This window comes from Ambystoma mexicanum, chromosome 4p, assembly GCF_040938575.1.
Source record: "Ambystoma mexicanum isolate Mex_15411 chromosome 4p, UKY_AmexF1_1, whole genome shotgun sequence".
NCBI lineage: Eukaryota > Metazoa > Chordata > Amphibia > Caudata > Ambystomatidae > Ambystoma > Ambystoma mexicanum.
Genome location: NC_090927.1, coordinates 455,599,369 through 455,611,684, shown reverse-complemented (window position 1 = coordinate 455,611,684; position 12,316 = coordinate 455,599,369). Strand labels below are relative to the sequence as shown.

Sequence of the window (12,316 nt, the reverse complement as noted above, 5' to 3'; positions counted from 1 at the left end):
GGAATGGTGTGAGCAAATTCGAAGGCTGGGTACGTGGCGTCTGCACTAACGGCACAATCCTTTCGGTCATTTCCAGCCTCCAGGACCACTCCACTTGTGCCACAATTTTCTCCAGTATCTGGGGCTTTCATGCTTACTAACTCCCACCATTACATTGCCTGCCTTTATCCCGCTCTCGCACTAGCCTGCCATTGTACTGCCATGGTTCCTCGCTGCCTGCTCCCGCCTCCCTCGCTGGCAACCAGGAACATAGGAAAGGGACTTCTGCTCTTTTCTAAGTTGTGTGGTGTCCATCTTGTTTTTTTCTTTTAAAGGGATCAGGCTTGCGTGGTCATCAGGCACCAGAGTCCCTTAAACTAAATCAGGTTTGCTCGGGCCCAGCATGGTTCAGGCTTGCAGGCCGTCCCCTATCAAGACTGCCCCCCCACTAAGTGCTTAATCCTATATCATTATTCATGAAACGTTTACATCTGCACATTCTCCACTATTCAAGTTTGACTCTCCCAGGGTGTACTGAAACCTGTAGTTCCAGATCAACTTTACAAAGAATCCTGGGACATTTTGATTCAAAGGGACACTGAGTCTAAGAGGGAGATGAGTCCTGGGGATCCCACCCCATCCACCCTCTGCCCTCTGAGAAGCAGATTGGCTAGCGGCCAGACCGACCCAGGAGCATATGGCTTGGCTTCCCCATAAAACAGGATGGTGCGCTTCCTTATCACATACCACACCACTTGCAAAATGGCTTGGATATGAACGACCCTGAGCAAAACTAGCCTGGTCTTGAGTAGTGAGCTACAATCCATTTTGGAGGCTTCTTCATTGACAATAGAAAACTATGCTTGATGTTGAGATAATTCATTTTGAAATTGGCTGCTTCAAAATGACTCCTTTGGAGGCAGTACAGTGGCCAACAGAAAGCTGCATGCACATCCTGACACTGTCCATGGAAGAAATGGAAAATAAATGTCCCTTCTGTGATCAAACCTATGAAGTCCTTTCAATGATCCTTGTGGGATGAGAGAAAAGAAAAATACTGGCAAAATGCCTATTTGGAGATAAACGAAAGCAAGGTTGAGGGATCAACTTAACTTTGTTCCAGTGAACATGGAATAAGGGAGTGAGGAGGCCAGTAAAGAGCATGCTCCTCAGTTATCCTCATCAATAAAGACATTTTCTACTAGAAAAGAGGTTTTAGGGAACACAAATGCAAGGGCTTTGTTACTGCAGAATTCCCTTTTTTGGGGGGTCTGCTGCCCCATTTAAGGAACCCATAAACTTTTTGCTTTTTATCCACTTTGGTTTCTGGGATTTCAGACTTCTTTTATCGCCAGAGAGACTTATACTGAAGTCCCCTTGCAAATCTAACACTGTTTTAGTTTATGGTCCTATGTAGCCCATTTGGGCTCCTTGTTAAGGTTCCTCCCCATACCCCCAAGTCCCATCTATGACAAGACTTTAGAAAGCCCACTTTGGATGAACAGGGTTGCACCCCTTAGGTGTAGCCTGAACTACCCAAAGGTTAGGTAGCTGTGGACGAGCAGCCAGGCTTAGTCTAGGAGGACTGTAGTGGGGAACACGGAACCCAGAGCATACACCTATTTCAAGGAAACTCTTACACACTTGAAGTTACAAGCCCTTACGCAGCCCATGAGTAGATGGGGAGACCCTGATCCTTCCTCAATTCTGCTGTATTTCTGCTAGAAGTCTGTAGTTTACACACCTGCTAGAGTATTTTGCCACAAAGCTGCTTTTGCAAATTTAGGACCAGGTTTAGTGATAATGGCAGGACCCTGCATCCTTACTCTGAGCTTTGGCTTTTCGTTTTTGGCTGCTGGACACCCTTCCTGGGCTGTCTTTACTCCTCTTATCCTGCACTCTGAGGTAATGCAAAAATGTGAACCCTCCCACCCGAAGGTTCAAATGTCTGACATGACCAACACATACATTAAGTGAGGCATTGCATTAATGCAATTAACACAATGCAAAAAATAATAAACACACATAATATGTTTCAAACAAGCTAACAGCTGATTTTGGTGTCTCATTTGGAGCTGGTAAAAGTCAGAAAAGCAAAAGGGAACTGACAATGTTTTTTCCTGTTAAGCTGCCTGAATTTGGATTAGTTTTCCTACAACCTTAATTTTATATTCTCTCAAAGCAGGTGTACTTTAAAATGCTGAAAATGGGTCTATTTCTCATGGAAGTATTGTTTGCATGCTTTTGCTTTATTATCTTACTCTCGAGAAATAATGATCCGATATCTTCCATTTTAGCGTTTACATATTTAAGTAATGACCTGTTGTGCATTTTAGTAAAATTTGATATTTGTTAGTAAATTGTTTCTGTAGATTGTAATTCTAACGCTATAAAGAGTTCTGTATTTTTAGTAGGGTACACAGTTTAAACTTCTTCAAATAAAATAATAGCAGTCAGTGGTGTTTTTCTTGGTGCACCTTAGTACAAATTATTTTTCCATGGAGGCCATCAGAAACGCCAAATCTCTTCGGTGCACAACAAGCGCAGCACAGAGAAGTCAATCTGTATCTATTAATGTAAGTGGATGCTTGAGGGCTTATCCAGGTCTGATCTGGATTAACATACAAAAATAACAGATCTTCGCCCAGCCACATTAGAGCCATTTTAATCTGTTAGTGTTCCATCTGAGACCAAGAGGGCTATAAAAGCCACTGTTCACCCCATATTCCCTACCCACACAGACACTGTATAAGAGACGAATATAGGTTCTAACGTTTGCTTTAATTGTATTAGGACCATGCACAATGCTTAAAGGAAGATGCCTGTCCTTGATACTGGCATATGTCTGACTGAGGAATACTATGAATGATTCATCATGCAAGCATACTGAATTAGGTTACAAAGAGACGATTACCAGGTTTTCACAAACTCTCGAAGGGTACTCTAAAAGGCAAATATTATATGGATAAGTATTGTCTCTTTAAAAAGGAATTCATCAAGTAACAAAGGTAACACTTACATTATTTTTGTTCCACATTTTAATAATTCTGGAATCGGCTGAAATGATCAAATCCAAATTGTCTTGGAACTGGATAGATCTAATGGGCAGCCCATAGTTGTGGTCCTTCACGATTAACGGACGACTGGAACGAAGATCATATAACAAAACCTGTTATAAACAAAGAAACACACCATGAATGGAAGCATAACTAGAAAACATTATTTACATTTTCAGTGCATTTTTAACCTTGCAGCAAGTAAGCAATTCACAGATGAGTGAACATCCACCAGTAATACGAGAGGGCAAGGATTCAATTTCCATGCCACAGACCAAGCACACAGAGGAGGCTTTCCCACTCATCATCTGACGTATGTGCTACTAGCATGGTGATTGATCATAAACATGATTGCATAAAAAGAAGATGCCTCCATTTGAACCCATTCATTAGGATACAAAATAAGACTGATATATAATGCTGTGGTTTTGTACATGGAGTAGGCAGCAGGTGCCCCAGATCCGCTCTGCTAGAGTTAAGAATGGACTTTGATTTGGCTCACCAAAGCTCAGTAAACAAAGGTAAGCCGCCTTTCCTTTTCAGAATCTTGCCCCTTGCTGGCTCCAACTGTCAAGAGTGTTTTTCAGAATATAATCCGGGGTAGGGTTTAAAGAAGCCACCTTAGAAGTTTAGCCAGTTTACACTTAAAGGTAGAATGAGGGAGCATACAGTCCATCTCGGGAGGCAGTAGGCTTGGTGTGAAGTACAGTTAAAAAGAGCAAAGTCTGTTAAGGAACAGAGGTCCACACAGGTAAGTAAGAAATAGCATTCTGGAAAGCATTGTGTTCAATCAACTACTGGTAAGTAAAAACATCATTAAACATGTGCAGCCAGTAACACCAAATTGGTTGTCTGCCACTTCACTATTCAACACAGTTGGACATAGGCATCATAACAGATGGCTTCAAGGGTATCCTGACCACTACGAAAGTTCTTTCTATTTTATTAAGATTTTTCCAGAACAGATGGTTCAGAGGTTTGTGGAGACCACGCTAAGGGGGTCCCCTAAACTTTCCTCAAGCTCCACTCTAGCCCAGGAGTCCCTAATCCCTCATGAATTCAAGACTTTGAACTACTCCCATACTATCTAGGTCTAGACTGCTTCTAAAGCAGGGCTAAAACACTGCATTTGTAACCGAAAAGCCACAAAATAAAAAGTTATCAGGATACAAAGTATCCTAACTGTTGGGATAGATTTCTAAAGTCAGCCCTGGGAGAAGATTTTAGGAGGCTACCCTAGTTATGGTGAACAAGGAAGACAAAGTTCAGCCATCGCCAAATCAAGGGAGATGGATGAGCAGTCGAGGATTAGCCTCAGGAAAAGTGTGAGGGTGGTCTAGCGTTACAGAGAGTCCATACAGAGCAACTATCCATCACTCAAGTTAGACGTCAATATACAAGAATACAGTACGTTATAAGGCCTTTAAGAACACACCAGAAGATGAAAATCACAGCTAAATACTGCAATCAAGAACCGAATATATACACACACACATTCCATATTAGAGATATCACCTAATAGTCATGAGGTAAGTAATAAAACGTAAAAGAAAATAAATAGACCGAATCAGCCCAATCCCATTTGACTCTTTCTTAAGAAGTCCAGCCCTAAGATGTATGGTGCCTAGTGCTGAAAGGTCAGAGGTTCCAGTTACAGGAGGGGATTTCAAGAAAGATGCAGTGGCTGTGGTGGTGATTCAAAAGAGTTGAGAAACATTTGTAAGTACCTCAAAGTGATTTTTGCAAAATCAGGTAAGGACTCCTCTCTATCCTGGTCCCATGTTTAGCCCTAGGGTAGGATCCTTGAACCAGGTTCAATGACTGAAGGTCAGGCCAGAGGGAGTTAGGGGCCAAGGGGCTTCGCACCCAATGTTACCCTATGGAGGACAGTGAAAGACAGGAACAGCTATATTTACTTATCCCCTGACACACACAATCTGCTGTCCCTTGATCGGATAAGAGAGGACCTGGGGTCGTGGGTGTGACAGCTTCTTCCAGTGTCAGGACAGCTTCCAGATGGAGGGCCAAATAATGAAAAACAAAGACCTCTGCATGATAGACCCCCTTGTGACACCTCACAGGATTACCAGTGACGGTCACTGTGATCAGACAGTGATAGGCCTTCCTTCAACGACAAACGCAAAAGCGGCTCCAGCGCAACCTCCCTTGAAGATAGGAAGCTGAAATTTCAGGAGCAGGCGACTTATGCGCCTATGATGGCCTTTAAACGTGGTCGCAATCTAAATGACAAACTGGTGAGAGCGGAAAGACCTCCCAAAGACAAACAACTTGTGTTGAGTACTAGAAAGAAGGGCACTTTCCCTTGCCTTAATTGCACGAACTGCAATAATGTCATCAAGGGTGAAACAATATCCCACCCTCAAACGGGCAAGACATTCAAACTCAGGGACTTTGCAACCTGCCTCTATACAGGAGTTATCTACTCACTAAAATGTCCATGCGGCAAATTATACATAGGTCAAACAACGCGATCTGTGAAAGAAAGATGGTCTGAACACAAATCTACCATCAGGTGTAAGAACCTCAGATCCCCAGTGGCAAGACGTTTTATTGAACACCAACACACGATTGCACAAATTAAATTCCAAGTGGTAGAAATTGTCAGATGACCACCTAGGGGTGGTAATTGCCAATCCCTTCTATCGCAATGAGAGAAATACTGGATTCATACATTAGATACTTTATAACCTAAGGGTCTGAACGAGGAATTTTCCCTAAGCAGCTTTTTATAAAGCATTGCCACATGCAATTGTTAAGGCATACCACCCCCCTTTGGATGAAGGCAATTGAGCCTCACTAATTCTGTCTTTTACTTGTTGTTTTCCTTCTAAGTAATGTGATCCTGCTTATTTCCATGAGATCGTAGTATGATCTATTTATCACATGTAGATATTCTTTCAATTGTTTGTATTTTCATGATATTTCAATTTTTAACTTGCCAGCATGTTGCACGAGTCACACGATACACTGTAATCTGTAAATATCTTTATTCAGTAACCTTGGTATTTCTGTACTCTGCAGCTCTAAACATGCCTAAATTATCGCTTTAAAGTATGCCTGTACTTGGGCACATATAACTGCTACAGATATATCTATCAAGTGCCTTTCTCTGTGTTTGTATAGACATAACCAGTCCAACCATGTAATTAGATGCTTCTTGTTCCTGTGTGTTGTATTTCTCACTATGAGTGACCGTACCAGTATATTACACTGTCAATCATCATTATATTGAATGTTGTCGACATGCTGAAATTTTGGCTTTTGATATACATAGCAGTATGATGTGATGCGGCGGTAAACAGCAAACCATTGAGCATCCTGATATCATGCACCATCCGGGTATTCCCGGTTTCCCATAATCGTGAAGAGATATCCCTCTCATTGGACTTAACACTAGCCTTTACCCCCCTTTTCTTTCTCTGCACTCATTAGGTGCTATTTCTCGTTTTTATTTATTGCGATCTCCCTGGGGGCATGTCGCTCCCTTTTTTCCAATATTGCTTTCTTATGTATTTGAGAACTATAGGGGCATTTTCATCCCTTTAGCATTAGCCATTACCTTCTTCATATGGTTGCTTTAATATCTTCACCCATGTCATATGGGCTAATCTGCACCTTTAACCATTTAAAGATGGAGGCTAGTTCCATGAACATCGGCTCCAAAGTCATCTTTGATGTCTATGCCCATATCCCTTGACTTACATGGCGGCCTGACTCCAGCGTGGAGCGTTTCCCAGGCAACGACGCGCTGAGACACAGATCGCCTTTCCCAGCCTTCGAACTCGGTGCCCCACGGCTTGAATAGGTAAGCAATCGCAGTCCCTTGACCTTCCTGAGCCGTAGGTTCTTTAAATATTGCTATCCATACAACGATGCATTGTTTTTTAACGCTAGGTGCCATCTGCTCCAGTTCAAAGCAGATCTCCTGCATTCCAACTTCCCACCCTCCCGGCAATCGCAGCACACGCGGATGCCGCGGTCTCCTAGGTGACTCCTGCACAAACCGCTTCTTGGGCAATAGAAGCCCTTGCACGGAGGTAATTCGGCAACTCTCTTGGATTCTTTTACATAGTATTGCCTATCATTATCCTGTTCGGTAGCTCTTCAATGCCACCCTTGAACTCGTCTTTATTTTTACACACAGATTCTTGTGTATCCTATTGTCTCAGCTCTATTGACAGACTCGAGATATCCTGATTTTGCCAGGACCCCTTGATAAATCGATCGTCTACAGGATTCCTGAACCATTACGTCTTCACTTCCCCATGATGAGTTGCTTCCTTGTGGACCCAGCTTGAGTTTTCTATATATTAACACCATGCCACTTCTTGTTTCTGGGACATCTGCTATACTTTCTATACTTGAACAGTAGTATGTGCTGTCAGAGTATTACAGTTGGGAAACCCTTTTCAGACCTAGTCTTAGTTGAGTTCAAAACTATTGGGATGTCCCGTTTGGCACTTGCTGCCTCTCCCCTTGTTTTACTGCATGTAAGACTACACCATTTTCCCACAGCATCCGTTGCCCTGTGATGACATCCTTACTAGATACTTTTTCCGTACACACGGACTTCTACAGCATATAGGCGTGAACCACTTTACCGTACTGCGGTGAGTTGTACACTTTTTCTTTGACCATTCTCTTGACTTCCCTTAATTGCACCCAACCTATGCACTTACCCCGCTCGCCTTCTTGCAACTTAGATAGAATCACTCTTTGTTGGCTTCACGATCAATTTAACTTCCTCCACTAAGTATCTTGAATATCACTTCCCGGCTGTACTTACCTAGATTTAGCCTTCAAAATGGGTTAGTTTTCGATTCACTCTATTTCTACCCCCTTTGGATCCTTTACAGCTAGATTGGGCTATGGGTTTCCTCGATAATGACCAACACGTTGTTGACCACATTTATAACACTGGATTTACTTTTCTCTGCACCTTGGCTCTATCGCTCTGCTCTTTGCCATCGACTGAGTATCCCGATATCTATACTGCTGCAATACCGACCGACATTGAAATGTATATTGTTTTCTTTCTGTTTCCTTGAATTGTCATAAATAGTCCAATTAGGCCCTTCTGAAGAAGAGAGAATCCTCGAAAAGCGTCGGCCACTAAACAACTGGACATCGCTTTTTGCATCATTTGTTGCTTCTTTGCATTTTAGTATGTTAAATGTAACAAATTATTCTTTTTCAATTGGAAGTGCTTTTGGGCGCATCTTCTCTATGTCAAATAAATTGTCATTTTCAATCTATACAACATTATTATGCCTATATGTTTGAACGCCCTTTGTGGCATCTGTAATTAGTGTGCAGGGGACGGGAGGGTCCCATATTTGGGTCCTCTTTCCTTTCTCTCTGCAGACCACTTACGGCACATGCCGAGGACCCATTGAGTTCCAAGGCTCAACTCGGAAAGACTGCTACGGCGTGGTAGCCCAGGAGGGAGCCATCCAGTCCACCGGACAGTCCATGTCCACTTCCGAAAGCTCTGCAAACACGGATCCTCGATCAGGGGTTGAAACGAGTTGGTCCAAGGGACGAAGCACTGAGGAGAGTCTTCTGAAATCAGGCAGAGGAGCAGGGCTTCACCGGCCTATCACTGGAGCGGATGCTGGTCAGTTCCAAGAGTCGAGGACGTCAGCAGGCTGCTCTTCTTCGTGCAAATCTTGGCTCCAATGTGAAGTGAAGCTGAAGGCTTTACTACCCTTCAAAACGTCAGGACAGGTTAAAAAACAAAGCAAAAAGAGATGTCCCATAGAAATCTATGGAGGGGAAAAGGTGAAAAAAGAAAAATCTTTCTTAACGCTAACCACAGTTTACTTTAGGGTGATGTGTGCAACTTTAACAATACAAGAAGTCCACCAAGGAAGACATAGGGCTTCATTCTGTGTCAGCCAGTCTGGTATTAAAGTGCTGGTATTCACAAATACCAGCACTTTACCTGACTGGCCCACTAAAGGTTTGCCGGTGGGGCACTCGAGTTACCGCCAGCTAAAAGCTGGAGGTAAAGCAGACACCCTACTGGCAAGAAACACTGTCATAACTGGCACCAGTGTTGCTGGTGCCGATAATGACGGCAAATCCCCTCATGGAGTCCTACTGGACTCCACGAATGGGGATTTACACTGTCACTTCAGAACTCTTAGGTCGGTGGCAATGCCACCGGACAGAGTGTCGTAAACCATAATAGACTTTGCCGGTATCCTGGCGGGTTTACCAACAGAATACCGGCAGGGTTATAATGAGGCCCATAGTCTCCAGTACGTATAGTCTTAGGGACTGACCCGTTTCCCCATATGAATGAGCAAAATTACAAGGGAAGTAAAGCAAAAGGCTTTACTTACCTCCAAAGAGTCCGGTCAAAAGTCAAAACAAAGCAACAAAAAAAAGGGTGTCCCATAGGAGTCTGCGGGAGGAAAGCAGCAAAAAGAAAATCTTTCTTAACAGTAAGGTAGCTACTTTTCAAATAAACACTTTATGCACAAGACAATGAGGAGGGACAGATTCCGACTTGTGATTTCCAATTCACCCAAGGACAGGAATTGGTGGGGACAATGTGGCTCATCGTAGACTTACTTTGAAGTTGAAGGCTCATTGACTGCAGGTTTCAGGCTTGCAACAACAGTTAGTTCAGATCTTTTCTGAGACCCCTGGACAAGATTAAGACATCTCTATTTGTGTTCCAACATTATGGGAGGACTCTGCAGAAGCAGCAGATGGGAGTAGACATTGGTGTGACCCAGGACAGAGTCAGCAGGACGAAATGAGTAGCCCTAGCAGAGCTCTGAGGATGCTGCCAATGTTTCTAGTGATGAAGTGGGAAGGTACCCATGTAATGGTAAGTTCCTGTTCCAGCCAGGTGCAGGCCATAAGGAGCCCAATGTAGACGTAGACCTTTAAAAAGCAATTGATGGAGTACGGCTTCCGATTGGTTGATGCCACAAGCCCTGAGGAGGAGGACACTCGCTTCAGGTACTCCCGGTCAACTTAAAAGCAGAGGTCCGGTAAGTGGTGGTTGACTGTCAATGCTGGTCCATGCTGCAGTCCTACAGCATGGGTATGGTGATCCTTCAGCTTCAAATGTTTAAATCTTGTGGCCAACGATCTCAAAGGGCTCCAGGTGTATGCCTTTATCCAGAATTCGGGCTTGGTTAGGCCCCAGCTCACCAATGGAAGGAACCTGAAACATTTAAACAGGTGGATGCTGTCTAATCAAGGAATGCTTGCCATCTCCCATTTTACGCAGAAACAGGACACACCCTGGTTTAAGTGTGAAATGGAAACAAAAAGTCAGAAGACCTAGTTTCAGCCAGTTCATAAACAAACTGAGAACTGAACAGGAGTCCTTTGCAATACTCTAGTGAACGTGCATGCCATAGATGGGCAATTTGCAACCTTCAGCAGAGGAAAGATGGCCCACAAAGAATATGGTTTGCAACATGATCAGCAGCCATTTGGAGAATGTGATAATCAAACCGGAATGGTCACGATAATAAAATAAAGGAGAATGGGTCTGCCCCAGAAAAAAGGAAAGAATTGCGACAGGGTAATCAGTAGGTGACAGACAATGGAGACGGGGGATTTGAGGGAGCCCTGTTCGTGGTATCACTGGAACTGTGTATGGATATTAGTGCACCCTTCTCTAACCGGATATCCATCAGCATCTGTCCTAGCCAGGTCTCTCTTCTCTTCTCTTCCAGGTGGTTCTCAAGAAGAATGACAAGTACCACAGTGCACGCAGGCCCAATAGACCAAACTCAGCGTAGCACAGGAGGAAAAGACTGGTTACTCAATTGAGATGAGAATAGTCTTTCATATGCAGGAGGCAAATGGGAGAACCAACAACTATCCCACAAATCACAACCTGGCTACAGTAGATCCATGGGGCAACTGCGCTGGACCAGCCATTAGTAAAGGACTGCACAAAGATAACCTACAAACACTCCCCAAACTCTGTTGGATCTCCGACTTACTGAGTGAAGGGGAGACACGGAACAAACAACCACAGTAACTGCCTGGAGCACATGGAAAATATGGAGGCTGAAAAGAGGGGTGGTATTAAACAGTCTTTTTTAAAGATTTCTAGGAGAAGTGCTGGCCCTTAAAGGGATAGCTCAGGCAGAGATTTGCCAAAGGAATAAGCTGACCTACCTTGAGTGGGCTTGGCTAGTTTCAGGGTCGCACTGTTCACCATAATAGATTGGCCTGCCAAAATCCACCCCCAGGGTTGACTTTAGAAATTCATTTGAACGAATTGGTGCTCAGAGGTGGGATAAGGTCTTTGGCACTCAATGCAGATTCACTGTAGTGATCTCATAGTTCTTAGTACAAAGAACTTTGAGCCTTAAAAGTTTTAGGCCTGTAAAAGTTACATAACCTACATTACAGTGGAAACATACACTAGTACTAATCTTGCGACGCACACAGTTGATTCATTGAAAATGTGTGCAGAGAGGGGTTTATCCAACTTTGTTAACAAAAGTGTAAAAACGGATAAAACATCAGGAATCGAGGAAAATAATGACTGCCTGTTGATGGTGGTGTAAATGGTGCTGAGGCAGGGGCGAGCAGTAGCAATGTTCCTATTAACCTTGAAACCACAGAAGGCGCTAATTAATCTGAGGAGAGGGCTTCTCAAACTTCTATTAGAACTTCTGAAACTGAAGTTTTGATTTGAGAAAAGAGGAGATGGGGCTTAAAGAAATGGAGATAAAATACAGCATAGCAAAGATGGAATCAGGTAGGATTGAGAAGGAGGACAGAGCATTCCAGCAGGGGGTGGCCAGGTTGAATGGGCCTTCAGGCTCCTCCAAAGTCGTCTGGGAATGGTTTTGGGTCCTCCTCTCATCCAAGATTTGTGCAGGATCTGTTGAATGGTTATGATGAAAAGAATGTCATTATTGATTGGTTAACTGTATTTGTGTGTGCAAGTGAGGTACAAAAGGTTAATGAGTGACAAGATTGCTTGGATTCTCAGCAGGTTTCCCCAGACTGGCTGCAGTGCTAGAGTTTTCAAAGCCTGAGAGAAAAGATTTTTAAAAATAAAGCCTGATCTGTTCTTAAAGATTGGGGAGACTCCTGTGCAACACTTAAGGGGTTTAGAAACCACAAGAAAAAAAGAGACCACCAATTTGGTCGCCTATGTAAATTATTCTCTTAAGAGATCGAGTGGCTGGGTTGAAGGTAAAAAAATAACCGATTTTGAAGACCTAATACATTTTGTCATGCTGGAACATATTTTTGCATCTTCCTCCCCT

The 12,316-nt window shown here is 43.4% G+C and overlaps 1 protein-coding gene across 1 annotated transcript in view; it reads right to left on the bottom strand.

Moving 5' to 3' along the window:
* Positions 1 to 12,316, bottom strand: part of NOL10 (nucleolar protein 10) — an 856,295-nt gene that overhangs the window by 487,504 nt on the left and 356,475 nt on the right. The window contains exon 11 of the mRNA XM_069605973.1: positions 2,999 to 3,148. Coding sequence (XP_069462074.1) covers positions 2,999 to 3,148 — 150 coding nt within the window. The remainder of the gene's footprint in view (positions 1 to 2,998; positions 3,149 to 12,316) is intronic.